The sequence below is a fragment of the Vigna unguiculata genome, chromosome 2 (genome assembly GCF_004118075.2).
Source record: "Vigna unguiculata cultivar IT97K-499-35 chromosome 2, ASM411807v1, whole genome shotgun sequence".
Taxonomy (NCBI): Eukaryota; Viridiplantae; Streptophyta; class Magnoliopsida; order Fabales; family Fabaceae; genus Vigna; species Vigna unguiculata.
In genome coordinates, this window is record NC_040280.1 from 32,325,248 (window position 1) to 32,351,971 (window position 26,724).

At 31.8% G+C, this 26,724-nt stretch overlaps 3 protein-coding genes across 4 annotated transcripts; 2 read left to right on the forward strand and 1 right to left on the reverse strand.

Moving 5' to 3' along the window:
- Positions 1 to 227: 227 nt before the first annotated feature.
- Positions 228 to 4,304, forward strand: LOC114173779 (UDP-glucose 4-epimerase GEPI48). The gene is made up of 9 exons (XM_028058372.1): positions 228 to 657; positions 1,188 to 1,237; positions 1,417 to 1,552; positions 2,139 to 2,240; positions 2,445 to 2,672; positions 3,003 to 3,081; positions 3,211 to 3,293; positions 3,750 to 3,841; positions 3,949 to 4,304. The coding sequence occupies exons 1-9, from the start codon at positions 331 to 333 to the stop codon at positions 4,043 to 4,045; spliced, it is 1,194 nt and encodes a 397-aa protein (XP_027914173.1). The 5' UTR covers positions 228 to 330; the 3' UTR covers positions 4,046 to 4,304.
- A 1,820-nt stretch (positions 4,305 to 6,124) lies between these two features.
- On the forward strand, positions 6,125 to 12,066 carry LOC114168774 (dynamin-related protein 5A-like). 2 transcript variants are annotated; one of them, XM_028053715.1, is made up of 16 exons: positions 6,127 to 6,370; positions 6,476 to 6,539; positions 6,641 to 6,748; positions 6,874 to 6,975; positions 7,076 to 7,126; positions 7,264 to 7,325; positions 7,816 to 7,906; positions 8,111 to 8,175; positions 8,420 to 8,614; positions 8,766 to 8,885; positions 9,038 to 9,108; positions 9,241 to 9,466; positions 10,039 to 10,089; positions 11,172 to 11,400; positions 11,467 to 11,606; positions 11,715 to 12,066. In XM_028053715.1, exons 1-16 carry the CDS (start codon positions 6,242 to 6,244, stop codon positions 11,841 to 11,843), a joined length of 1,833 nt encoding a protein of 610 aa, XP_027909516.1. In that variant the 5' UTR covers positions 6,127 to 6,241; the 3' UTR covers positions 11,844 to 12,066. The 2 variants fall into 2 exon arrangements, with proteins under 2 accessions (XP_027909524.1, XP_027909516.1); XM_028053723.1 differs by lacking the exon at positions 10,039 to 10,089 and having other exon boundaries at positions 6,125 to 6,370.
- Positions 12,067 to 12,335: 269 nt separating this feature from the next.
- Positions 12,336 to 19,558, reverse strand: LOC114173345 (beta-adaptin-like protein C). Its single transcript, XM_028057666.1, has 15 exons — positions 19,472 to 19,558; positions 18,155 to 18,352; positions 17,729 to 17,842; positions 17,323 to 17,573; positions 17,002 to 17,137; positions 16,731 to 16,910; positions 16,515 to 16,607; positions 15,937 to 16,148; positions 15,754 to 15,817; positions 15,490 to 15,669; positions 14,631 to 14,723; positions 14,010 to 14,407; positions 13,563 to 13,752; positions 13,284 to 13,487; positions 12,336 to 13,077 (listed from the first exon to the last, which is right to left on the reverse strand). The coding sequence occupies exons 1-15, from the start codon at positions 19,556 to 19,558 to the stop codon at positions 12,778 to 12,780; spliced, it is 2,700 nt and encodes an 899-aa protein (XP_027913467.1). The 3' UTR covers positions 12,336 to 12,777.
- Between the last annotated feature and the right edge of the window lie 7,166 nt (positions 19,559 to 26,724).

Below are 26,724 nucleotides of genomic sequence, written 5' to 3' on the forward strand. Positions count from 1 at the left end.
AACGAAATAAACAATTAGGGTAAAGTTAGGATAAAAAAAAGTAATTGTGATTTGTTTAAATAAGATTTAATTAAGGCATGCCGGTATTAGTTTTGAGAAAGCAATGATTAAAACGGAAATAGTTGTGAAAGAAAAAAGAAAGCAATGATTATTGGAAACGGCCACACTGGAAATCCACGTGGCTGATCTGTTGTTCCCTCCATAAATATTCGCATAATAAACCATTCACATTCCCATTTCATAGAAGTTGCAAACCAAACCAAACCCAACACAACACAAAACAGCACGTAGCTTTCAGAACTTGTCACACAATTCTCGCTTTCTCCGAACATGGCATCGCGCGTCAGCATTGGCAACCTCACATCCACCAAACCACCGTATGTTATTAACTCACCTCGTTTTTGTTCACCGCATAAATCTTCTAACGCTCCTTCTCACCAAAACGCTGCGCAACACAACAACAACAACATCATGCTCCAAAGAAACGTTCTTGTAACCGGTGGAGCCGGATACATCGGAAGCCACACCGTTCTTCAACTACTTCTCGGCGGTTTCACGACCGTCGTCGTCGACAACCTCGACAATTCCTCCGAGGTTGCCCTCCAAAGAGTCCGGAAGCTCGCCGGCGAGTTTGGGAATAACCTATTCTTCCACAAGGTGTGCATTCTATTGCCTCTTTCATTCGCTTTCGATTGCTTCCTTCGCTCTGTCGTAATCCGAGACCGTTTTGCTTCGTGGCTTGGGTTTTTGGGATTCAGAATTTCGTCGATTTAGGTTTAGATTTGTGAAATTTTTGGGATTGCGGTGGGCCTGTTTTGGGCCTAGACGGTGTCTGGTTGATTGAGTTTTTTCTTGTTTAAGCGGAATTGGATTTGGCGCTATGTCGGTTTCGAAAGCAGCTGAGGAGTTCGTGATGTGCTTTTTTTTTATGATGTGATTTTTGGGAACTAATGGTTTGTTTCTGTTGTTGGGCCCTGAGGGATGTTGTTGTTCTAGACTGTTGTGGTGGTTTCGGTGACGATGTCTATTCAGTTTTACAAAATCTGTGTTTTTTCACAAATATTATGGCAAAGGAAACCAGAGGGACCTAGCACTTTAATTGCTTAATTTTACAGCTTGTTGAATATTTAGTTTATTATGGCGATAATTGATGACCGACGCTTTTTGTTGTATTTTCGCTGCTACAGGTGGACCTAAGGGACAGAGCGGCTCTAGAGCAAATTTTTGTTTCCACACAGTAAGTATTATGGACGAAGCGTTTTTGTTTTTTTTTTTTTTTTACTCTAGGTAGAGTATGACAGAAGTTTCTTTAATAATAATAATAAAAAGATTCATATGTCGGTGCTTCATGCTCTCTTTGGGACATCTTTAATCCTTAATCTAGGACCCTTTTCTAATTATTATTTTTTTTCGCAGGTTTGATGCTGTCATACATTTTGCTGGACTGAAAGCAGTGGGAGAAAGTGTGCAAAAGCCTTTACTATACTACAACAACAACTTGACTGGGACAATCACTCTATTGGAAGTCATGGCTGCCCATGGATGCAAAAAGGTAAAAAATTCTTCTTGTTTTTTAGTCATGCATCCATAATAGACTTTAACTGTAGTAAAAGAGTATCCTTAATATTCTCAAGTTTCTTCTATGAATCCCGGTCATATTATTTGCTTTTTTGAATAGAGTGGCGCAAAACTATTTGCATATTATTTAAATTTAAATTGATTCAAGGTATTTCTAGCCTCACTTGGGATGAGATGTCCAAGAAGGTTGGGAAGGTTAAATAGTTACGGGTGAATCAGAAGATTTTTTAGACTAATAGACAAAGAGTCTTTGGGGTGGAATGGAAATGTTCAAAGTAAATGACCACAGAAGTAAAACAAGATAATTAATGATTGTTAAGGAGAATGTCTATTCTAGCTGTTATTGCTTTTGCTGCTTTAGTTTATATTCTTTTTCTAGAATGTTTAAACTTCTCATTATAATTTTGTTGTCATGTTGTTCATTTAGTTGGGTTAATGGGGAAGAATTAAGCCTCTACACATTTGAAGTGTCGTGCGAAGTTCATTTTGCAATAAATTTGCATTTTATTGCGTTGTGTTCTGCTTGCTCACTCATTTTCTATCTCTTCAAATGGTTTCAGCTTGTGTTCTCGTCTTCAGCAACTGTATATGGTTGGCCAAAGGAGGTTCCCTGTACAGAAGAGTTCCCTCTGTCAGCGATGAACCCATACGGCCGAACTAAGGTATGGCTAGGACTTCTACAAAATATAATTTGTTACTTTCCCCTATTATTTTCATTTAAGAACAATTCCCTATCCCCCAAATCCCCTTTAATCCGCTTGTCTTTAACAAATTTCTCCCTTTATTAGAAAAGAAAAACTTGAATTCTATAGACAAGCTTTTCCAGGTGTCTTCCATTGATATCTGATAAGATGTTTGTCTTTCAGCTTATCATTGAAGAAATTTGTCGTGATGTCCACCAAGCGGAGCCAGATTGGAAAATAATATTGTTAAGGTATTTCAACCCAGTTGGTGCACACGCTAGTGGTTATATTGGAGAGGATCCTCGTGGAATTCCAAACAATCTCATGCCATTTGTTCAACAAGTAGCAGTTGGCAGACGACCTGCTCTGACAGTTTTTGGAAATGATTATAATACAGTTGATGGCACTGGGGTAAGCTCTAACTTTTCCTCTGAAAATTTTCCTTGGAAAGAGAAAATTGCATGAAGTATCATTCAATCTTATCCTGTCCTCTGTTTCCTCTGATTATTTATTTTTTTGTTCCTTATATGGTCACACTTCATGTGTGATATACATAATTCTACATGTACATCTTCTCCCCATCTTCTCTTTTGAATTCCCATGATAAAATTTATGCTGAAGGAAACAACTTTTCCTCGCTGAATAGTTTCTGTTGGGTGCTTACATTTATTTCCCATTTTTAGAGATCTACTTTTAATTTCACAAAGGATCTTATGGGATGGTTCTTTTCATTTCTCCCAGGTTCGGGATTATATTCACGTTGTTGATTTAGCTGATGGGCACATTGCTGCATTACTTAAACTAGACGAACCTAATATAGGTATTACTCCAACATTTTATTTATCTTCCAATATCTAACTCTGTCAGCTCCGGTTAATTCTCAAGCAGTGACATTGTCGAAAATTTATGGTGGTTAAATTTTAGCTTAATTTTCATGGTGTTTTTACAGGTTGTGAGGTTTATAACCTGGGAACAGGAAAGGGAACATCGGTTCTGGAGATGGTTAGGGCTTTTGAAGCTGCATCTGGAAAGGTAATAGAATCGTGTTTATTTTTCTGGTCCTGTATCTGTATCTGTCTGTCTATACAATCTCTGCTGTTAATTTTAGTGTCATACCTTAAAATTTGTAGTTTTTCTCCTTTTGTGGGAGGGGACACTATGAATTTTTCTGAGAGTGCACTCAATATGGTGCTTCATGCACATTCTGAATGTATTTTTTGTGCTGTGTGCTCAGAAATCTATTCGTTTTGCAGTGGGATAAACTTTTTGACTTGAAAGTGATCTAAAATTATTACTCTATCTTAAGTTGTGGATAACTAGCTTCTGGAATTTCAATCGGTTTATCTCAGTGTCTATATGGATATAGACAACAAATATCATAAAATTCAAATACTTCTCCTCTAAGATTGTTTGTTTCCATTTCATATTTAGTTTCCATTCTCCAGTGCATGTATATAACTAATCCTTAAGATTCATTCACTTGTTCAGAAAATTCCTCTTGTGATGGCTGGCCGTAGACCTGGTGATGCTGAAATTGTTTATGCATCCACTAAAAAAGCGGAAAGAGAGCTTAAATGGAAGTAAGTTTTCATTGGCTTTCTAATGAATGTTGATAACATTTAACTGATCTTTTAGGTTCTGCTTTCTAATATTGTTTTTGTCCTCAATTATTTGTCTTATATGACAGGGCAAAATATGGTATTGATGAGATGTGCCGTGATCAATGGAACTGGGCTAGCAAAAACCCTTACGGCTATGAAGATCAGGAGGACTCCACTGATTAAATTAACTACATAGTTTTCTGAGTAGGTATTGCATTATTATGATTCATAGTTACATGGTAAATAAGTAGTGGTTTACTATACTGTAATTTAAAAGTTCTTTAGGTTATTGATTATTAGATTCAGGTTCACTCATTTCCACATGAGATGATGCCTCCTGTTCTGTAAATCTAATATCTCATGTTTCTTTAAAGTGTGACTAACAATGTATTCTTACCTCATTATTTACTACTTTTACCAATAAAATAGCATTATATCAAAATTTTAGTTCTTTTGTTGCTTACCTCTAACACATGATTTTGTGCATTCAGACAAATTTACTAATCATTGGATAATAAAATTGTTTCAACCTCAAATCATCAATCTGTCATGGTTTAGACTCTGTCCTCAATTATAAGTAACATAAGATTATTTAGTGCATCATAACAGGGATATATAAAATAAAAACAAGACAGCATATCTAAAATATGAATAAAAAAGAAAAAGTTACACGTAGTGAAGTCTTCAATTGATGAAAATATAAAAATGTGCATGACAGAGAGATCTATATTTCTGAACACATCACTTTTTGACTAATCTCTTAAACATCCTTCACAGTTCTCCTATTATTAAATTCATCGTTTTTTAGGATGGTTTGTATGTATCTATATCTACTTTGTCTATATCAATATTTTATGCCAACCATAATTCATGTATTTCTTTTCTTACAAATAATATAGAAAACTTGTATTTGCCTACAAAACAACAAAAGAACATATCATAAAAAATACCTTTCCAGTGAAAAAGAAAACTTGTATCTCCTGGATCTGGTTGATGCTGGGTTGCAAAAGTAACCAAAGAAAACGAGAAAAACTGTGTGAGGAGAAATTTATGAACGTATTATTGAGATTCCAGAAACTATGAATTTGCAGACATCAATATTACAGTTCTAATACAACCAACCAAATATAGTTTTGGAATCTTAACTCCAAAATTTGGAACACATGCATTCTACAACGATCTATTCTCTTGGCATAATGTTAGCATGAACTCTCTCGACCAATCATTTATCATTTTTTTCTCTCTTATAGAATTATCTCAGATAAATAAAATGAAAAATAAAATCCTGTGGATCGTAAAAGTACGTTCTGAATTATAGAAGTTATAGAAGTTGTAGTTTGCTGGCAGAAATCAATATTTAGAAATATTTATAATTGAATAACACCCGATATAATTTTTGTTAGTGTCAGCATTCTCTCTCTTTAATATTGTCAAAGTATTTTAAGATGTGATTCTATTTTTGGATAGTTTAGAATTCTTTTAATTCTATGAATTTAAAGGCATATAATAAATGCTTTTGTTTGTACTTTTTATATTTACTAAAACATCTATTATCTGTCTAGAATTAGATTTTGTTTTGTTTAAATCTTTTTGACTATTCTCTTAAATTGGAGAAATTCTTGGACTTGGTTATTTCAGAACAACTTCGAGTTAAAACTTCAGAACAGAGAAAAGAAGAGAAGAAAGGGGTGACGTTCCGACAACAATATTCCAACATCTTGAATTAAAAGATGGACATATTAATTAGAAAAACAAGTAAAATTAAAAAAATAGCATAAACAAATATATATTTAATTTTCTCCTCAAAATTAATTTTCAAAACAAAATAGTGAAGAATAATATTTCGTCCAGGTTTGAAAAAAAAAATTGAAAAAAAAAGTGATTAATCCGTTATAAAATATTAATGTAAGACAAAACTGCAACTGACCACACTCTCGCAGCTCCAACGGTACACTTTCCATCAACCAAACGAACCCACACCACACGTCACTACAGTTTAAAGTGGGAATTCAAATTTAAACCATCGCACCAACATTTATTAGATATAAAAATATTACAGTCAATATAATAAATAAGGTCTCATACTCACTAATAAATACTTATTTGACATTACTTGCACATTAAGTTAGAAAAAAAAAAATCTAAATATCTATTAATTAATTAGTTAATCACAATTTATCAAAAGAATGTTCCAACGGTAAACAATATCCAACGGCAAAGAAACGAAGAACTCACGAGTTTAAGACTTGAGTGAAGTAAGCTATAAGAATACGACTGAACGAGACAGAAACTCCTTCTTACAAGACAAACTCTCTCTCTCTGAAACTGAAAGAAAAACGCTGAACGTGCAATAATCACAAATTCACAAATAATCGGTGAATGGATAACCTAATTTCTTTGGTGAACAAAATCCAGAGGGCTTGCACGGCTTTAGGCGATCATGGCGAAGCAAGTGCGTTGCCCACTCTCTGGGACTCTCTCCCCGCCATAGCCGTCGTCGGTGGCCAGGTTTTCAAATGTCAAATTCAATTCAATTCATTATAATTTTTGGCTAATAATGTCTTTTAATCTGAGTTCTTTTTCTTTCTTTTTTTCACCCGTTGTTTCTTTCAGAGCTCTGGAAAGTCTTCAGTGCTTGAAAGTGTCGTTGGCAAGGACTTCTTACCTCGTGGATCGGGTAACTATGCCAAAACAAACTACATTCGCCAATTAATTAAACTCTAGTTAAATCTTGTGTTGGCAAATTCATGTGATGTGGTGCATGCAACACACGTGCAGGAATTGTTACCCGGCGACCCCTTGTTTTGCAGCTTCACAAGATTGAGGAGGGTGGCAGAGAGTATGCTGAATTTCTTCACCTTCCAAGGAAGAGGTTCACCGATTTCGGTACTATTAACTATGTCCTAATTGTTATTTCTTTGTCATTGCTCATTACTTGCTATCGTTGGTGAGTTGGTGTCTTTTTTTTCTTTTTTCTTTTTTTATTTCTCGATGATTATGTTCTTTTGCAGCTGCTGTGAGAAAGGAAATTCAAGATGAAACCGATAGGGAGACTGGACGAACAAAACAGATTTCAAGTGTCCCCATTCATCTTAGTATATATTCTCCCAATGGTATGTTTGAATTTCTGTTTTCTTAATTGTCTTCTTGTTGCACTCCACGTGCTTTCTTTCATCTAAATTTTTAACTTACTGTGATCCCTTGGACGTGCAGTTGTTAACTTGACACTCATTGATCTTCCTGGCCTTACAAAGGTAGCTGTAGGTAAGCAATATTAGACGTGCCTTTTTTGTCCTTATTGTTTTGTGACAACCCTGTGGAAATTAGGGAATGGTCAGATTTTTATTATGGAGATTGAAAAGTGACATGCTAACAAATGTTTTTTTTTTTTCAAAATACAGAGGGTCAACCAGATAGCATAGTCCAAGATATTGAGAATATGGTTCGATCCTACATTGAGAAGGTAGTGTCCTTTCTGAAATAGGACCCTGCTGGAACCAAATTTGCAAGATAGCGAATGTGACTCTGATATCACTATTGAGTTTATATTTCATCACATGGAGATTGTAGTCATTGATAGATTGTGGTTCTATATATATATATATATATATATATATATATATATATATATATATATATGTATATATATGACATTGGTTTTACATAATGAGACATTTGACACCATTTTTACTCTCAAAACCTTAAGACAATGGGGTTATTGGTCTTTCATCTTGTATAGTGTTTAACTTTGTCTATTTTATCAAATGTGAGACTTTGATTCACACTTAGATTATTCCCAACAAACTTGTATGATATTGATGTTGTTTAGTTTGTCGTTTGTCCAACAGCTAGCCACAATTTAGTTAAAAAGATTTCTCAATTTGAGGAACATACTTAAAAAAGTTTCTACATTTTTCAAAATGTGGTATACTGAATTTGACGTTAATCTGCAGCCAAACTGTATAATTTTGGCAATTACACCAGCCAATCAAGATCTTGCAACATCCGATGCAATTAAAATATCCCGTGAAGTGGATCCCACCGGTAATTCAGTCATTTTATTTTCTGTAATCTTGATTACTATTTGTTTTGCAATTTAGTGTTGTTCATTGGTTCACCAGACTCAATGAGTTAGAAAATGGACATACGATCCAGATTCTTACGGATGACCAATTCAATTGTTTTGAACAGCTTGAAGCAAATAGTCTATAGATGTTCTGATTACATGGTTGTTGATTTAATTTTAAGGAGAAAGAACATTTGGAGTCTTGACAAAGATTGATCTTATGGACAAGGGTACTGATGCTGTGGATGTAAGTCAATCATTTTTAGTTATAAAACTTCAAGGATCTTATTAATTATTGATAAGGAAGGCACCGCGAAAGATTTTTTGTGTTTTAAGACATTTTTTCTTCTCGAGAGTTAAGCTTACTTCAATTATCTTATTTCTAATTAATGACATAGACATGAAAAACAGGCACCTATTTCACTTCCACAAGTGCAACACTTGGCCACTTGACTTTGTACTGATCTTTATTATGGATATTTCTTCTTCAGATGTTGGAAGGGAGAGCTTATAGATTAAAATATCCCTGGGTTGGTGTTGTCAATAGATCGCAAGCTGATATTAATAAGAACGTTGACATGATTGCTGCTAGACGTAGAGAACGTGAATATTTTTCTAATACCCCTGAATATAAGCACCTTGCTCACAGAATGGGTTCTGAGCATCTAGCAAAGATGCTTTCAAAGGTAACCGATATAACAATATATCCTTACAGAGCATTAATTGGATGAAATATATATTATTTCTTTTTATTTTACATTGGTATTATTACTAATACTACTTGGAATATTTTATTTTACTTGCTTCAATGACTAAATCATAATTTTTTTATATCAGCAATTGGAGGCAGTAATCAAGTCCAAAATTCCTGCTATTCAGTCTCTTATTAGTAAAACAATTGCTGAACTTGAAGCTGAACTGAGTCGTCTGGGAAAGCCTATTGCAGCTGATGAAGGGGTAATTGTACTCTTCATATCACAACCAATTTTAAGTTAAAATTTCTGAAGATTATTTTATATGGTCCCCTGTTGAAAAAGGCCTTATATTTTCATCCTAATGTAACATTCTATATCTGAATTTTCAAATGATTGATTGCAAATCACATGTAGGGAAAGCTGTATTCTATCATGGAAATATGCCGCTCATTTGATCAAATATTCAAAGAACATCTTGATGGCGTGTACGTATTACCTTTTTGCACTCTTATTTATTTTAAAATAATTCACGGCCTTTAACCCTTTTGTTTCTTAATTATCCTTGCGTTTCATTCCTTTTCTCCAACTAACAACAATAATTTGTTAATCCATTACAGGCGACCTGGAGGTGATAGAATTTATAATGTCTTTGACAATCAGCTGCCTGCTGCTTTAAAAAGGCTGCAGTTTGATAAACAACTTTCAATGGAAAATATAAGAAAACGTATTACAGAGGCTGATGGGTATCAACCTCATCTGATAGCTCCAGAACAAGGATACCGCCATCTCATTGAATCTTCTCTAATTACTATCAGGGGTCCAGCTGAGGCAGCTGTTGATGCGGTATGCATAAATGATATGAAAATTATTGTTAGAAAGCTCATTTCAGTGATCCTGTTGCAATTAGTCTTTTTCGTTTTGCAAATGACACAGCAAAATTACTTAAGAACTACTTTAGTATTGCTACTTAATATTATTCACAATTATGAGTTCAGTTTTGGTCTCCAGCTAGAAATGTTTCAGAAGCGTCAGGAAATGGTTTTCAAATAATAATAATTTGTCACTTGGTTATCACTCCTCTCTATTAGTTGTTCCCAAAAGCATTTTTTTGACATCTTGTGTGGTAGAAAGGACACGGTGAAAATTGTTCAAGCTGATAAATTGGCCTCCTTACTGATTTAAAGACCTTAGCCTCAATTAAGACCTTATCAGAAGTAGCCTTTTAAAACAGGGAAATTTACAAATTTGGTATTTTTATTCGTCATGTACTTTTGTCATAGTTAATTTATTCACAAATTTGGTAATTTATTTTGTATGGTCTCATGTCATGAGCATACTGAAATTTAATCCGGTGATTTTATTTTACTGGTCTCAATTTTCATATTTATTAATGTCATTCGGATTTGTGTTTCTAGGTTCACTCCCTATTAAAAGATTTAGTTCACAAAGCTATTAGCGAGACTCTGGTACGTTCCTGGTCACACAGAAATTTTGCGCTTTCTCTTCTGCTGTTGTGTTTAAGTTCAATTGCTTTGATCCTCGTCGCGGTTAAGGAAATAAAATGTTCATATATGCCTTACCTAGTTTCTGTCAATAGATTAAACTTTAACCTTTATATTTGAACTACGTAAAGCTGCTGGAAACTAAAGAGGTGTATAGCCGAAAGACTAACACTTCCATCAAAGACTAATTATTAGCTCCACTTGTCAATGTAATAGGAAATGCTTGTAAGTACATTGTCTGATTTTTTTCTAAGAATATAATCCTATTCTAGTTTTACTATGAGAAGTAACATGTCATCTTTGGTTCTGAAGATTTTGTATGGGTTGTGACTTTGATTGATAGTATTGAAAATTTCAAAGTAAAAGGCAACAATTGGGCACTTTGGTGTCAATGATCTGGTTCCTTTCTGCTAGGTCTAAGGAGGGAGGAGGTTCATTGGGGAGATACAACACTAATGAGACCTGTGTTCGTCCACATAAGACATTGACACCACTCTCAACCAAAAAATTTTAAGGCAATGAGTTTATGAGTCTTCATTCTTATATGATGTTCCACTTTTTCATTTCTCCAATGGAACTTAGACCCACACTTGGATTTTCAACAATCTCCCCTTGAGTACCTCTTCTCGTACCGTCATTTTACTTTCTAAGGAGGGGAGAGGTTCATTGGGGAGATACAACACCAATGATACCTAAGTCCAACCACATAAAAGATTGACATCCCTCTCAATCCAAAACCTTTAAGACAATGAGTTTATGGATCTTCATTTTTATATATGATGCTCCGCTTTTTCGTTTCTATTCAACGTGGGACATAGATTCATATTTGGATTTATTTGTGCAGAATCGGAAAACAATATGTATGATAATGGTCTAGGTTGATGGCTAAATTTATGTAATTTATAATTTCATATTGACAACTTGGAATTTATTTTTTGAATTTGTGTTCTAATACACTTAGGGCATTAATATCGTTCTTCTCTGCTTTTAATCCTATGTTTTCCGGCGTTATGATCACTGCCCTAGCTAAACTTATTAACTCACAGGACTTAAAGCAATATCCTGGTCTACGTGTTGAAGTTGGGAATGCAGCCATCGATTCATTAGAAAAAACTAGGGAGGAAAGCAAAAAAGCAGCGCTACAGCTAGTTGATATGGAGTGTGGCTATTTGACGGTTGATTTCTTCCGAAAGATTCCTCAAGATGTTGACAAGGGTGGCAATCCCACACATTCAATTTTTGATAGATATAACGATTCATATCTTAGGCGAATTGGTAAGTTTTACAAAATGCATTTTCGTACTGTCAATAATTGAATTACTAACAATCATAATTTATCAGGAACCAATGTTCTGTCTTATGTCAATATGGTCTGTGCAAGTCTTCGGCATTCAATTCCCAAGTCAATTGTCTATTGTCAAGTGCGGGAAGCCAAACGGGGCCTTCTCGATCACTTCTTCACTGAACTAGGCAAATTTGAGGTGAGAATTAATCTGTGTTGTATGTTTTTAGGCATTTTATCAACATTTTTTTTTTTTATATTTGGCTGATTTTCTTTTCCTAATAAATTAAATTAATTCTGTTTGCAGCCCAAGCGTTTGTCCTCATTGCTGAATGAGGATCCTGCAATAATGGAAAGACGAAGTGCTCTTGCAAAGAGGCTTGAGTTATATCGGAGTGCACAAGCTGAGATCGATGCAGTTGCATGGTCTAAGTAGAAGTAGATGTGCATGCTGCATCTATTAGCGATAGATATTATTTTCATTGCCATCTTTAATTAAAATGAGATGATTTCAATCAATGTCTTCTCACGCCCTTTGTACATATTTCATTTCTGTAATTCTATTTAACTCATTCTTGCTTTTAAAATAAATCTTCCAAATATGAAACAAAATTACTTAGCAGATCAAAACAAATAATGCTAATAATTCCTTCAATAAATAATGTCTTCTCACGCCCTTTGTAGATATTTCACTCAATTTAATTGAGACTTTCTTTTAGATGAATCCATATACAAAATAAATACAAACAAACAGTTAATATTTTTAAAATATACTAAAATATGAATCATTTGGTCATTAAATTTTAATACAATTTTAATGTAATTAATTAAAATAGTATGAAATTATAATATGTAGTTGAATAACATAATCCTTAGTAATTCATACATAGAATGCACACAATGGTAGAGATTATTACTAGTACAACTGTTAAGTAAAACCCGAATCAATCAATCTCTAGAATAAATATGGCTTAATTGCCAGAAGTCTACTTTCAACATTAAGGTGTGATGGCATTGGTTTGATTTTCACATCCACCACTGCCCCTCCCTGTTTAATGCTCGTATCTCCAATGAAAATGTAAAAAATGGAAATCCCTAGAAAAAGGCTAAAAGCATGAGAAAGTTAATCACTTTACAAAGAACGCAATACTACAAGCCGTTGAAGAATAAAAGGGTCCAAAAGAGCACAACTGCATCCATGGTGCTAATTAGGGCAAAAATGGCAGTAGTGAAATACAGCCAGGACGACAAAAAGAGTCAGTGGAATTTTTCTTTCCAGATAAGAGATATACCACACCTGTATATCAAATATGCTAACAAAAAACAATATATAAACAAAAACTAAAAGAAAAGGCAAAATTTAAAACCCATTAACCCATGAGAAGAGTCTCAAGGGCTTCAAAGAAAAGTGGTGACATTTCAGGGCTTGGAGATTTGATTGCACATTTGACGCCAGGGTTTCCAATCACTGTGGTAAGTTCAATTAAGAATGGTACCCCTCTAGGGAGTTTAGCTGAGAAGTAAAACACGTCCTGGTTAGCATTCTTGCGCTTTGCAATAAAGAACATGTTTGACGCAGCCAGTCGTTCCAGAGTTGCCTCTGCACTGCCAATCACAATGGCTGGGAAGTCCTTGGAAACCTCGTTTGAATCAGGAAGGGACCTCCATGTCTGCAGCAGAGTAAACAATCAGATCCTCCATTTTTATGCATTAATAACAAAACTGACAAAGTTAATTAAGGTTTCACAAATTCTGTGTAACATAGATGACTAAACTGACCGAGTCCATGAAACTATGCAATACAAATTGAAAATTTATGAATTGCAAATCTATTGCAGTTATGTCACAGGATCAAACAAATGGGAGAAAGACATACCTCTAGAAAACTTGAACGTTCCATTCTACCATCCTCGGTAAAGAATACATGTAACGAGAATTTATCATTGAAATACCACACAGGTTGTTGATTGTTTTTTACAGCAACCTGTAAAAGTGAGCTAGGAGGACCTTGCGACATGTTCTGGAATGTAACCATAGGGAGGTGTGTCCTAGCTGACATTCCAGGTTGCAGCTGTGGAACCTGAACAAAAGGGTAATCTATTAAAACATAGCTCGACAGATGTTGAAATAAAAGCCAAATATGAAAATAACAAACCTGCAGGGGTCCAGCGGCTGCAAGACCAAATGTGTTCTTGTTAAATTGAATCATGAAGCCATCAAGAGCAACCTGACTGTTGTTCTCAAACAACAAACTATAAAATATTTGACCATCTTGTCTAGTCAGCTGGGCACTAATTTGTAACCCCTGACCAGTTGAAGCAGGCAGTAAAATAGGTAGTGGAGGCCTGCACCCAAGGCATGATATCGAATTAGGTAAGATTCCACAAGCAGAGCTAATGAAGGTGTCATAAACTTTTCAGGATCTTGATGACTGGTTGAACACACGTTGCAATATAAGAAATTTGTAATGTTTATTATATCAGAAAAACATAGTTTATCATTAATCACAATTTCTATACGAAAAGTGCCATTCTGTTAATCATAAAACAAATTATATGCAATGCGTGTAAAATACAGAATTGATCAGACCAGATGCACTCACCCAGAAGGAGTAGCTGGCTGATCAACGGGAACAATAGAATTATCCATGCCAATCAAATCGCCAAGTAAATCTGGAAGAGGTGCAACAGATGGAGGTGTGGTTGGTGCACCTGTTGCAGATGCAGGTGCTAATTGCCTGCCAGTAGGTGGTGATGCAGGACCATTAGCAGGATTTGCATGTGACTCAGCAAACCCTGTTTCACCTCCCTCGACATAGTCTTCGTCTTCTGTTCTCTGAGCTGAAGAGAGTACACGAGTTACAAAAACATCTGGAGGCTTGTGGTAAACAGAGGATAGTGTAGCAATGTTAGCAAGAAGCTCATCAAGTAGAGAAGGTTCTAGTTGGTTTGAATCATCAGTTATCACAGGCTTCTCAGCTAACACAACATCCTTAGCAGCCTGAAGAAAACATATTAGATGCATCAAACGTACAGCTCCATAATAGTCCAAAGAAATTAAGAAAAGGTGTAAAAAACACTATTTCAATTTGGTTAGAGATAGCACAAACGTAGCAGTCCGCCATAAATAGTTAATGATTCAGGTGACTATACTGAATATGCAGCTAAATCATTATACATCACTGCAAACAAACAAGTTCGGATTCAAGTGCAAGAAATGAAACCTCAGGATCAGTAGAAAGGAGACGCCAATATATGTATGCACGATCTCGCAAATCAGGATTATCTGTCTCCACAGTGGCATTGTTCAAAACAACCTGTAGAGATACAGAATTGAATGAAACTTAGCATACAAGTCTGAAGTACTTGATTAAAAACTGTTGCGCTGGGAAAGATGAAACAATACAAGAGGGAGGGTTTTTTAGTCTTAAGAAGACAGCTAAAGATAGATTTTCAGATATATCTTCTAAAAGCAATAAATTTTGAAATATTCCAAAAATAATCTCAAATCTGCATTCTTTAATAACACAAGGAATTCTCTTTTCACGGATTTTTTTAATTGAGAATAGAGTGGACCTAAACCCCAAATGCAAGGGGAAGGTTGCTCCAAGTCCATTATAAGGGGTAGTGGGCCCGTTAATGTCTTGTTAGAATTGAGAATTAATTAGCCATATCTCAAACCCAAAAGCTAACTAACAAGGCTAGCACAAGTCATATAATGTGGGTTAATTTGCCAAAAATACTAAGCTAATGTGGGATCTGATCAAGGAATTAAAAATAATGTAGAAATTAAAGAGAAGTTATCCATCAGTAAACATTTACAAAATAATACTATAACACAGATTCGTGCTTGAACATTGTAGTAGAAAAATAAAACGGTGCTAAAGGCAAGGAATACACACAATTATTTATTATATCTGACAATTGATATTAAAATTAGACATTGCTTATGATGTCACTCAATACAAGGAGAAGAATATATTTGCATACATTAGTCCAACATGAAATATCAAACCATTTTGTATAGTAGCATGGCATGTTAATCATATCTATATGAATAAAACAAGCATCTTGAGGTACGACCTGAATCATCTGCTGGGGGCCCTCAGTAGGCTTCTTTAGGAAAAGTTTGACAGTAGCAGTCAGCAACTGTAGTTGGACTTGTGCAGGTTCTTCCGGGAAACTTTCCAAGAAACTTTCAAGAAGTTCATCTGCGTTGTCAATTCTTTCCGCATATTCACCAATTATCCAGATCATTGATGCCTATCGGCTCAGGAAAAGGTTTGAATGGATAAGCAGACATGCTAGTGCATAATGACAGTAACAAAGGACCTTGAAAAAATGTACCTTTGCTTCTGGCTCATCCAAGGTGTCTAAGCTCTCGCAAAGTGTTGCAATTATGGACTCATAACTACAAAGCAGTACAAATATTCAATCGAAGTTTTAGAGTGAGATGAGATGTAATCTCTGAATGTATTATCTCCTACCCAAAAACTAAATGCATATAATAAATATATATCATAACATTACGTGTTGGGATATCTTCTAAATATATCTTTGATAACAATGATTGCCTCTTGAACCACGTAATTTACTTTTATCTTGATCAACTCAAGCAAAACACTAATACATCTTTCAGCTGCTCTCTCCAATTTGATGGCACAGCGACCAATTGCTCGAACAGCTTTTCTTACAAAATCCACATCAACTTCAGTAGCATACTCCTTAAATTCTAACAAAACCTGCAAACAGTATGACAAACAAACATAACTTAACATATTCAGCTAGATTGGCTCAACTAAGTGGTAATGAAGCAATGCACCAAATGCACATAAGTGAATCTCATACATGTGAAAGATTACAGGTCAAATTGCTTTTTCAATAAAAGAAGATATTCTGTTCACATGAATAAACTACCAACATAACATATCATCTAAAGATATAAAGTATAAAATTGTTCAATGGCTCATAGTGTGAGTCTCATCCATATGAAAGGACAACTGGTTACAAAAATACAAAATGCTCACTACAACAGAAATTAACTCCAACCATGAAATAAATTTGGAATGGGGAGGAAAATAGGAACTAACAATACATGCAAGCAATACCTGGTCTATATTTCGGTCTGAAGCAAGTTTGATCATAATTTCTAACTTTTCCATTTTTACATAGATGGGATCATTGTACTTGCAGAAAAACACCTGCGGATAGAATATAAACTCCATAAGCAACCCATCTTCCCAAAAGTAATAGAAAAGTTCTTCAAGAACGCCCAAGGGTTTTATGGCACCAACAAGTTCATAATACAATATTCAAATCACTACCTTAATTTCATGAGCAAGAATTGTCGGTCTTCTTTGTACTATAAGATTGATATTCCGCAATGCTACATATTGTATCTCAGGTTCTGCAGAGAGTAATGTCACAAGAGGAGGGGCCATTTTTTTGCACAGATTCCGAACCACATCAGTGCTGGTGATGAGCTCCATTTGCAGAAGGATCATCTAATGGTCAATATTAGTAGTTAGTAAACCAATACAACATTATCAACAAAGTCGTGAGGTAAAGTAAAAAGGTATAAAAGGAAAAAATCACCTTAACAGCGGACAGAACAACTGCACAATTGGCATGTTGTAGACGAGGAGTAACTCTTTCTACTATATTCTCAGCCTCACGAGCATCAGCTGCCTTGTATCTAGAAAGAGCATCCAATATGAAAACTTGACCCCATCTGGCGCGTTAAGAAAAAGTAACGTCATGTTAACCAATATGTGATCATAGATCAACGACAAAATACCAAGATGACAAATAAAATAATTACCACATGAACAATCATAAAGGAAGGGAATTTTGTTAAAACAGGATTCAGTATTGTTTCCAGTTTTATTTGTGTTAGCAAATATACAACAAACTTACTCAGTACATTCATTTAAAGCTGTGAGGAGCTTTGACAGAGTGTGACTGGAAATCTCAAAAATAGGTCTACTATTGTTTTCCTGAATTTCAGCAAGTGCTGCCACAGCATTAGCAACAACCATTGGATTATTATCAGATATCAAATCCTTCAGAGACTCCAAAAAACCCCTGTCCTCAACTAACTCTGCATTTATGTCATAAAGTTTGGCAACACAAATAGCTGCTGTCTTACGAACATATGGATCGTCATCCTGTCAAAATATCATACAAAATATCAGTTACAAAAACGACCAAAAAAGAAAAATAAAAACAAACTTTGGCAATGTTGTGTTTAAAATTTAACAATATATATATATATATATATATATATATATATATATAAGTTGTAACTGTGCTGTGTACCTACCTTCAGGCATCTTTGAAGGGGATCACACAGATATTCAGTAATTTTATCAACACGAATGCAGCCCATTGTACGTACAGCTAAGGCACGTATCAAAGGATTTGGATCTTGTGAATCCTGCCAGTATTTATAAATGACAGGAGAGAAAAATGAATCAGATTCAAGACTACAAATATTACAATATAATAGTAAGCTATCCTTTCAGATACTCATTTCCTGGGTAAACCAACACCCTCAACAGCATTGTATATGGATTTGGGAAGAATTTCAAAAAGTGGGATAATAAAAAATTGGTATAACAATGGTGGGGCGAGCAGGAACATATAGTCAAGAAACCCCAAAATGCCAAGAAATAAACAATAGCGAAGGGTAACAAAATAAGTAATAAACAACAAAGCATGAGGAAATTGCAGTTATTTCAGTTTTTACCTTAACAAATGTATTCACAGCAAGTATTGCTAGGTCAGGCTGGCTCTTTGCATAATTTATCAGATATAAGTACACTAACTTTTTGAGCTCCAAATTTTCTGTTTGCATGCAATTCACTACATCAGTGAACAATGATGAGACATCCTTCCCAACAGTCATTGCTGCAATAACTTTTTTGACAGCATCTTTTCTTTTGTCCTGCAAAACACGAAAAAAAAAAAAAACAAAAGCTTCACATTCCACATACTTTTCACATTTATTATGTCTGGCACATCAATACAAGAGGTCTTAGTAAAGAGGTAAGACAAAGAGTCCAAGAAAATATGCGTGAGAATTTGAAATGCTGATAACTGATCACCACACGCGATCACTGCTTAAATTGAAGAAAATAAAAAATTACAGAAGAGACACGCGTGTAACAATATATCTAAATTGCCTCATAGGTGGTCAAATATTGAGCTGCATAAACAAAAGGGAAAAGTAAAATATGACAGGAGAATGCAGCAAAGATAAAAATGATGCATTAAACAAGTGTTAATATTAAGTGCGTGTCTAGTAGTACTAACTCATCATGAAACAAATTTTGGCGTCTACAGGCCATTCGGTATAACTCCGACATCTGATTCAACATGAAAATGTGGATATTAGCGTGTCGTAAAGACTGTTCCAAACACACTAAACAAGATAGGATTTAGGAATTAATGCTGTAGAAAAAAGGTTGAGGTAGCACCAATCACATACAATTGGTACAACTTGGCCTTAGGTGGTTGGGCATGCGAGAAGAAGACAAGTAGAAGTCCTAGTAAGAAGAGCATATCAAATAAAGAATGGTCCTATGGCAAGAGGTAGAGGAAGGCCGAGAAAAGTATATTCAAAAGCAAAGCCACGGTGAAGGATTAAATGGTCAACAAGTTTTCGATAAACAAGATTCATGATAGAACTTTGCGACATCCTTTAACCCATGTAGCCAACAGAAATCCCACCTAGAAAAATAAGGCTTGGTTATTGTTGATGTCATCACATGTGCTAACAAGCGAATTCCCAAAAAAAAAAAATTGTCTAATTTTTTTCAATCCCTATATGTATACTGCAGTCCTAAACTTCAACTTCCAATGAATTGATGCTTCGTTGCCATAGATCATCGAGTGAATGTTCAAAAGAGAAATCGAGAGAGTGATTAGCCTATCAATATTTGTATAAATTGTCAAGTCATAATCGAGACGCGTGAAATTGCGCGGCGAAGATTGAAATCAGATCCAGAAACGACAATGAAATGGAAGTAGAAACGGAAAGGGGAACGATGAAATCGAAAGGAACCTTGTACTGAGAATTGAGCTCTTCTTTGAGCTCAGGGATTTCACCCTTCTTGGTGGTGGAGAAGTACTTGGAATCGTTCCTACTCATCTTCCCTTATCTTTTGCGTCACCAATACTATTCTTCTCTTCTTCCGCTTCCAATTTCTGATTTCTGATTTCTGATTTCCGATTCTGAACCAAGAAAACAACACCGCTACGCTTGGCTTGACCGGGGAGGGAGAAAACACAGAACGGCGTCGTAGCAACTCGTTTCCCTGTAACGGGGGAAGACAAGTAACATACTCCTTCTAATGATCGTAAACTAACAACTGTTTTTCCTATATTACGAGTATTCTTAATTTAATTAATTCAAAAATGTTAAAAATTATTTTAGTCTTAATTTAATTAATTAAAAAAATATTAAATATGATTTTAGTGCCGATTTGATATAAAAGTGGAAATTTTCTTCTTTCAACGATTTGGTCTCAAAAATAAAATAGATATTGTCCTTTTAATTAGTTGGGTTACTTTTTTTTTTTGTCAAACAAGTCGTGTTTAAAGTGTTAACATGACTGAATTTAAAAAGTTATATTCATTCTATCGTAAAGTTTATGATAAAAATGTACTAAAATTTAAGATATGAATTAATTTTAATTCATTTCAAAATTTAAGAACTAGGAATATTTAATTGATAAAAAATATAAATTTATGTAAGCATACTTTTAAAATAGAACATATAAATTAAAAATATAATAAGATAAAATTTTAAAGTAGATAAAATTAAGTTTTCATTTTTTATTGTGAGAAGTAGAAAACAAATTTCAATTTTAAAAAAAGGGGAATGCAAGAAATAAATAGGGATGTGCGTAAAGCAAAATTTTAACAGGCTTGCCTATATTCTTACTTATGTTCAATATGTTTTTTTCTTTTTGCACCTACCATTCATTTCAGAAAATAAAAACATTGTGCTTGTTGCATCATGTCACCTCTATTGTTGTCGTTACTTCTAAATTGCACCTTCGGTTTCATTGTAGTAGCATTATTTGAGAGGAGGAAAAAAAAAAGTTGTTCTGAAAATTATTATATACATTGTAGTGCATGTGGTTATGTATTTTTTAAATATAAATGATATTATATTAATAAGTGATAATAATGTAATGTTATTAAGTTAATATATAAAATAAATGAAATGAATATAGAGAGTAATTGCTGGTGAATAAAAAAAGAAGATAAATAGTTTTATAGAAAATAGGTAGAAGTAACTGTTAATTTTAAAAAAATTAATAAATAATCATATTGTAAATGGTATAATTGGTATTATGAGATGTGAATACAAAAGATAAATTTTCTTTATATATTATTATAAATTTTGAGAAACTCGATCAAAAAATTTTGTTTTAGAAAACCATTTTGGAACTCATATGTTTAGGAAAGTTTCTTCTAAAAGGTTGGTTCTATAATTTATCATACATCTATAACAATATATAAAGAGGATTTTCTTTTTTGTGTTCACAATTTATAGTGTCAATTATATTCTTTACAGTATAATTATTTATTAAATTTTTATAAATTAACGGTTTTACTTATTTTTATAAAATTGTTTTTTTTATTCATCAACAATTAATTTTTCTATTAATTTTATTTTATTTTTAATAAATATAAATTTATTTTATATATTAACTTAATAACATTACAATATTATTATCTACTAACATACTATCATAACACAGACGCTATGATATCTATGTATACGTTTGTGTTTTAGAAAGTTTTCAAAAAGTTCATTTCACAATTTATGTTCTTCAAAGTTTATTTTGAAATACATTTCATGTTTTCTTGAAAACACGTTCTAAAAATCACCGGAAATTTTTAAAAACTCGGTAAAAAGGTAAAAAGTAATCTATAAGTCACTTTAACAAAAGTTAAAGTGGTAATTTAAAATTTTATGAGGTGTAGTTATAGATTATGTAAGTGCAAAAGAACAAAAGGTCCCAAGGTACAAAATCAATCACAATTTTTAAAGGATTTTACTTCTTAAAGTCCACTGTAACTTACCTGCACTTCACACAAACATACTCAAACTCTTAAATTATAATGTATTAGTTGTTATTTAATACATTCTTAATTAAATTTATGAAATAACAAGGCTGGAGATACTTCGAAATTATATAATTATTTATATGTTTAGAGTTGTCAAAACGGACCAACCGATCCAACCCAGCTTGGTTCGTGATGGGTTGGTCACTTAGTGGGTTAATCCAACCTGACTCACTTATTAGCGAGTCAACAAAATTAGAATCCGACCTGACCCATCACGGGTTGACGGGTTAAACGGGTTGGCTCACTGGCTCAATTAGAAAAAAAAACACAATTTTTTTTCTTCAATCTCAAGAAAACTAAATTATAATTTCGATTAAAATCTAAATAAACTTCAATAAAATCTCAAATTATGTTAAACTCCAAATACAAACTAAAATCACAAAAATATAAATTACTATCTAACAGCAAATCATTCTTATCACTTGTCAAACTATAGTATTAGAGTCTTGAATGGATAAATCCCCAACATTTTCATCTCTTGAAGCATCTTCTTTATCCTCATCTACAATAAAACAAGAAAAAATAATGTTAACTAATAATATTAAAATATTAAGTATTAAATAATTAAATTAATTTTACAATACTAACAATAATGTTACATGTTAATTCAAAATCATACATATATATACATATATATATATATATATATTAATATATATATATATATATATATATATATATATATATATATTAATTTAATATTTAAAATTTATTGGCAGGTTGGTGAGCCAATCCGGCTCATCACGTGTTCAACCCAAATAAGCCGGGTTCTTAATGGATTAGGTTCATTTTCCGACAAGTTATAACCGATTTTACAATATCACTTAGCTTACATCTCAATTGAATCACTATAAACAATATTATATTAAGTAAATGCTGTTTACCCATAAATAATGTGCTTATTAAGGATACTTTTTTTTTATATTTCTTGAAATCTGGTTGTACTTCCATAAACATACAACTTTAAGTGATAACCTATGCGTCAAAAATAACAATCTTAATTAAACTTTAGATAGAAAAAATAGAATGTCATTATTATTTTAGGCCTCGTTCGTATAATTTAAAATACATTTTTAGATTCACAAATATATTTTAAATTGTATGATTCAAAATATTAATTTTAAACATACAAGTATATTCTAAATTATACAATTTAAAAAAAATTAAAATCAAACAATATATTTATATTTTAGTAACATAATATTGTCTTAACATTATGTGTTCCAAAGCGTAATTCCTAAATTATTTAAACTTTTAAAATATCCCACAAAGATGGACCCACGATACCATGGTGTGAGAAAGAAATAACATTTATGCATTTCAACCAAGCTGTATGTTGTGGCCCACAAGCTGAAAAGTGTTAGTTTTAAATTCCTAAACACAATTATTCATTACAAACCCAAACTCTAAAAACATAATCATATTTCCATCTATAAAAAATAATCAACTGCATTAACAACCAACCAATAAATAAGCAATTTATTTTCATAAAACAAAACAAAGCTTGCTTACCTAAAAACTAGTCAAATCACAACAATGCTTTTGGCATTTAAAAATTTACATACATAGCTAGTGGAGATGCAGAGAAAGAAATAAAAGTTAACATGAATATTATGGGTTTGATTATTATTAATTAACCCGTGGTGGTGGTTATATTAAAGAATTTATACAAGATTAAATATGTTTCGAGTTTCAGTAAAATTTAATTTTTTAATTTTTTGATCAATTTGTCCTTCATAAAATCTCGTAAATTTAATTATTTTAATTAAATTTTGTTAATTTTATCTTACTATTTTGAGCGCATTTTATGATAGTGTTAGAATTATTTATACCGTTTGATACATTTTTGCTTCAACGTTAATTTAAATATTATAATAAAATACGTTTAAAATATTAAATAAGCTTAATAAAATTTGGTAAGAAATACTAAATTCACACATTTATAAAGATGAAGGACTAAATTAGTATAAAATGTGAAAGAATGACTAATTTCAAAATTCACTGAAACTTAAGGGACTAAAAACATATTTAACCTATTTCCATTTATATATATATTTTAATTCATAAATTTTAAGATAAAATTTAAATTTGTCTTTATATTTTTTAAAATTTAAAAAATATAAATATAATCATGTTTATATTTTAAATAATTTTTGAGATTGACATTTAAAATGTTTATAGTGATTTTTTAACTCAAATATTAGTTTATAACATTATTTAATATTATTAAGTTAAAAGACTATATTAATTCATATAAAAATTAGAAGATTAAAGTATATTAAAATTTAAAACATAAATAAATTTTAATTATATTATATATATATATATATATATTACATTATAATAATATAATAATAATAAGTGTGTGAAGTGATGATAAAAGAAAAAAATGTGTCACTGTCACATGGGGCACAGGTCACCCATGGTCTAATCAGTTTTGTTTTTTAGATGTAGGACACACTTAATTTTCAGCACGTGTAATATTAATTGAAAACTTAATAAGATTCTTATATCGAGAACACATTGGTAGAAGAAAAAAAAATAACTTAAAATTTTATATATTTATTTAGTGAATATTGAAGTCAACCGGTTTCAATTTGGTTGTCCCATGAACACAGTTCATAAATGTACGGTCACGATCATTCCTTTTACCAACCTCCCTCTTCAATTACTGCACCCATTCCGAAAAAACAAAAATTTTCTCATCATTCAAGTAATTTGAATTATGCACTGTAAAATATTTTATTGTATCAGAAATATATAAAAACTATTTAAATGATAAATTTACTATTTAAGATATACAAAAATAACAAAATAAAAATAATATTTATTTATTTATTTCGTGAGAAATGTGAATAATGAGTTGGTTGGTTTTGCTTTGTGCCTCTGTGAGCAAACACAGCTGGACTTAGCGGATTCCAGCTGGTACTGTACGGATCAAATACGCAGCTACCGTCGCCGTTTCTGTCTTTTCTTTATTTATTTTTTCATAATATTTTTAATATTAAAAAAGTGTACCTCCATCCTGATACTTCCTATTATTCCTATTATGCATTAATTATAAATAAAATGGTTCCATATATATTTTTGAAAGATTGGTTAGTTACTCTCCATATATGAAAAAACTTTATTTAAATAGTTATTGTAAGAATTAAAAAATATATGATGCAATGATTTGGTATTTATATTTTCTTAAAAAAATTAAAAATAAATAAAATGAGTTAGTTGAAGTGGTGAAACTGGTGCAGTGCCAAACGAAGAGTAGGACCCGCAATAAAAATTGGAAAATTACAGTCTTGCCCTTTTGAACGTTCAACCACGATCATTTTCTTGATTTGCGTGTGTTGGATTTGCAACCAGTAAAATGTGCGAGATTACCAAGATATCCTTTGTCTTTTCACTTTTGGGCTTTAATGTTTGTTTGACAAGTGTCTCTTTACCTCATCATTTTATATAACTCTCTGAATTTTAAATATTAAGAACTAGTTATTTTTGTTCGTGGTAACACACCAATAACTTATATTATAATTATTATTTATTTTAAAAATATATTTAATTTATTTAGATAAATATAGAATTATAATATAGGATAAGTATAATCTATAAATATGTAATATTATATTTGAATAAAAAATTGGTATAAGTGTCAATGTCCTTACAAATAAAGATAGATATGAATAATATTATATTATTCCAAAACTTTAAATTCATATAAGTAGATATTTATCAATGTATGAACATTGTTAAAATATTTTAGATTTGATTCAAGGTGTTAATTAATAAAAATATCGAAAATAAAATGAACTAAAAAGAAGTTGGTTATATTTTTAACTTAACACATAGTGAGTAATAAAGACAAAAATGAGTCATATTTTAGTCTAATTTTTGTTGTTGATGATTATTTTATATTCTCTATGAGGTTAAAAAATACATTAAAGAAATTGATATTAATATATTAAAATTTTATATATTAAAATTAATATTTATTTATGTATTTTGAAGATACAATAACATAAATAATCTAAATTCCTCTTATTCCACTCTTATAGTTTGAGAAGTATTTATTGGGATGACAAAGAGTAATCCATTATATAATTATGTTATTTTTCTATTTAAAATAAAATTAATATACATTTTATTTTTATTTTTAAATGATTTTTTTAAATTATATTTTTTAAATAAAAATGCCAATATATAGACACAAGAGGCATAATAATAATGAAAATTAAATATTAATAACAATAATGTCATTATTTATTATTAATCATAGGTAATAAATAATACCATTAATTATTTAAATAAATTAAAATTAAATATTTAATCAAAACTAGTTTATATGGATAAAAGTTAATTTTATAAATATCACTTTATAGTTTTTTTAATCTTTAATATTAATTAAATCATGGAGAAACTTTCCCTATTCTTTTCTCTGCTTTGTTTAGAGGGAGAGAGTGAACAAGAAAATAAAGAATTTCATTCATTTTTTTAATCTCTTAGTTCCATGTATTAATCCAAAGACCAGCTAAAAGTTGTATGTTGAAAATTTTATAGTTATATTAGTGCTTTGATTTTTAATTTCAAAAATAGTACTTTACAGTAACTATGAACAACTATTTTCAAGACAAAATAAAAAAAGTTTATTTAAATTACTTTACTTAGAAAACATGTTTAGAAAGAATGAAAACAAAAACGCCTTTAAGTATATATGTTCAACTCTATTTTCCGTGAATTTCTAATAAAATTAATCTGGATAAACATACATAAATACTGAAAAATAAAATAACATTTAAATTTAAATATAATTATATATTTAAACTACTAAGAATATTAATAAAGTGAATAATGTGATGAATAAATCGGTAAAACTAAACACAAGATAATATCTTTAACTAATCTGTATAATTTTAGTCTGTATCATTTAAGTATTTATTTTGATTAAAATTTCAAACTAAAATTTGTGATGGACGTGAATGTGATCATTCCTTACTAAAATTATAAAATACAGAATACAAAAGAATTAGTATTGTCATGCAAGTTTTAGTGAATGAAAAAGCCAGAAAATATTTTGGGCAGTTTGCTCAAATTATTTAATTTATTTTATTTTCCTTCATATTTTTTAGAATATATTTAAGGGTGTAATACATAATGACAAAAGAATAGAATGGAAAATAAAGA

Coding starts and splice junctions, on each gene's coding strand:
- LOC114173345 (XM_028057666.1), bottom strand. CDS start 19,558: ATGAGTAGGAACGATTCCAAGTACTTCTCCACCACCAAGAAGGGTGAA. Junction 17,574..17,728: donor CCCTTCAAAGATGCCTGAAG/GTAGGTACACAG, acceptor ATATTTTGACAG/GATGACGATCCATATGTTCG. Junction 13,753..14,009: donor CAGCCAGCTACTCCTTCTGG/GTGAGTGCATCT, acceptor CCTTGGGTGCAG/GCCTCCACTACCTATTTTAC.
- LOC114173779 (XM_028058372.1), top strand. CDS start 331: ATGGCATCGCGCGTCAGCATTGGCAACCTCACATCCACCAAACCACCG. Junction 1,238..1,416: donor CAAATTTTTGTTTCCACACA/GTAAGTATTATG, acceptor TTTTTTTCGCAG/GTTTGATGCTGTCATACATT. Junction 3,294..3,749: donor TTGAAGCTGCATCTGGAAAG/GTAATAGAATCG, acceptor TCACTTGTTCAG/AAAATTCCTCTTGTGATGGC.
- LOC114168774 (XM_028053715.1), top strand. CDS start 6,242: ATGGATAACCTAATTTCTTTGGTGAACAAAATCCAGAGGGCTTGCACG. Junction 8,615..8,765: donor TAGCAAAGATGCTTTCAAAG/GTAACCGATATA, acceptor TTTTTATATCAG/CAATTGGAGGCAGTAATCAA. Junction 9,467..10,038: donor CTGAGGCAGCTGTTGATGCG/GTATGCATAAAT, acceptor TTGTGTTTCTAG/GTTCACTCCCTATTAAAAGA.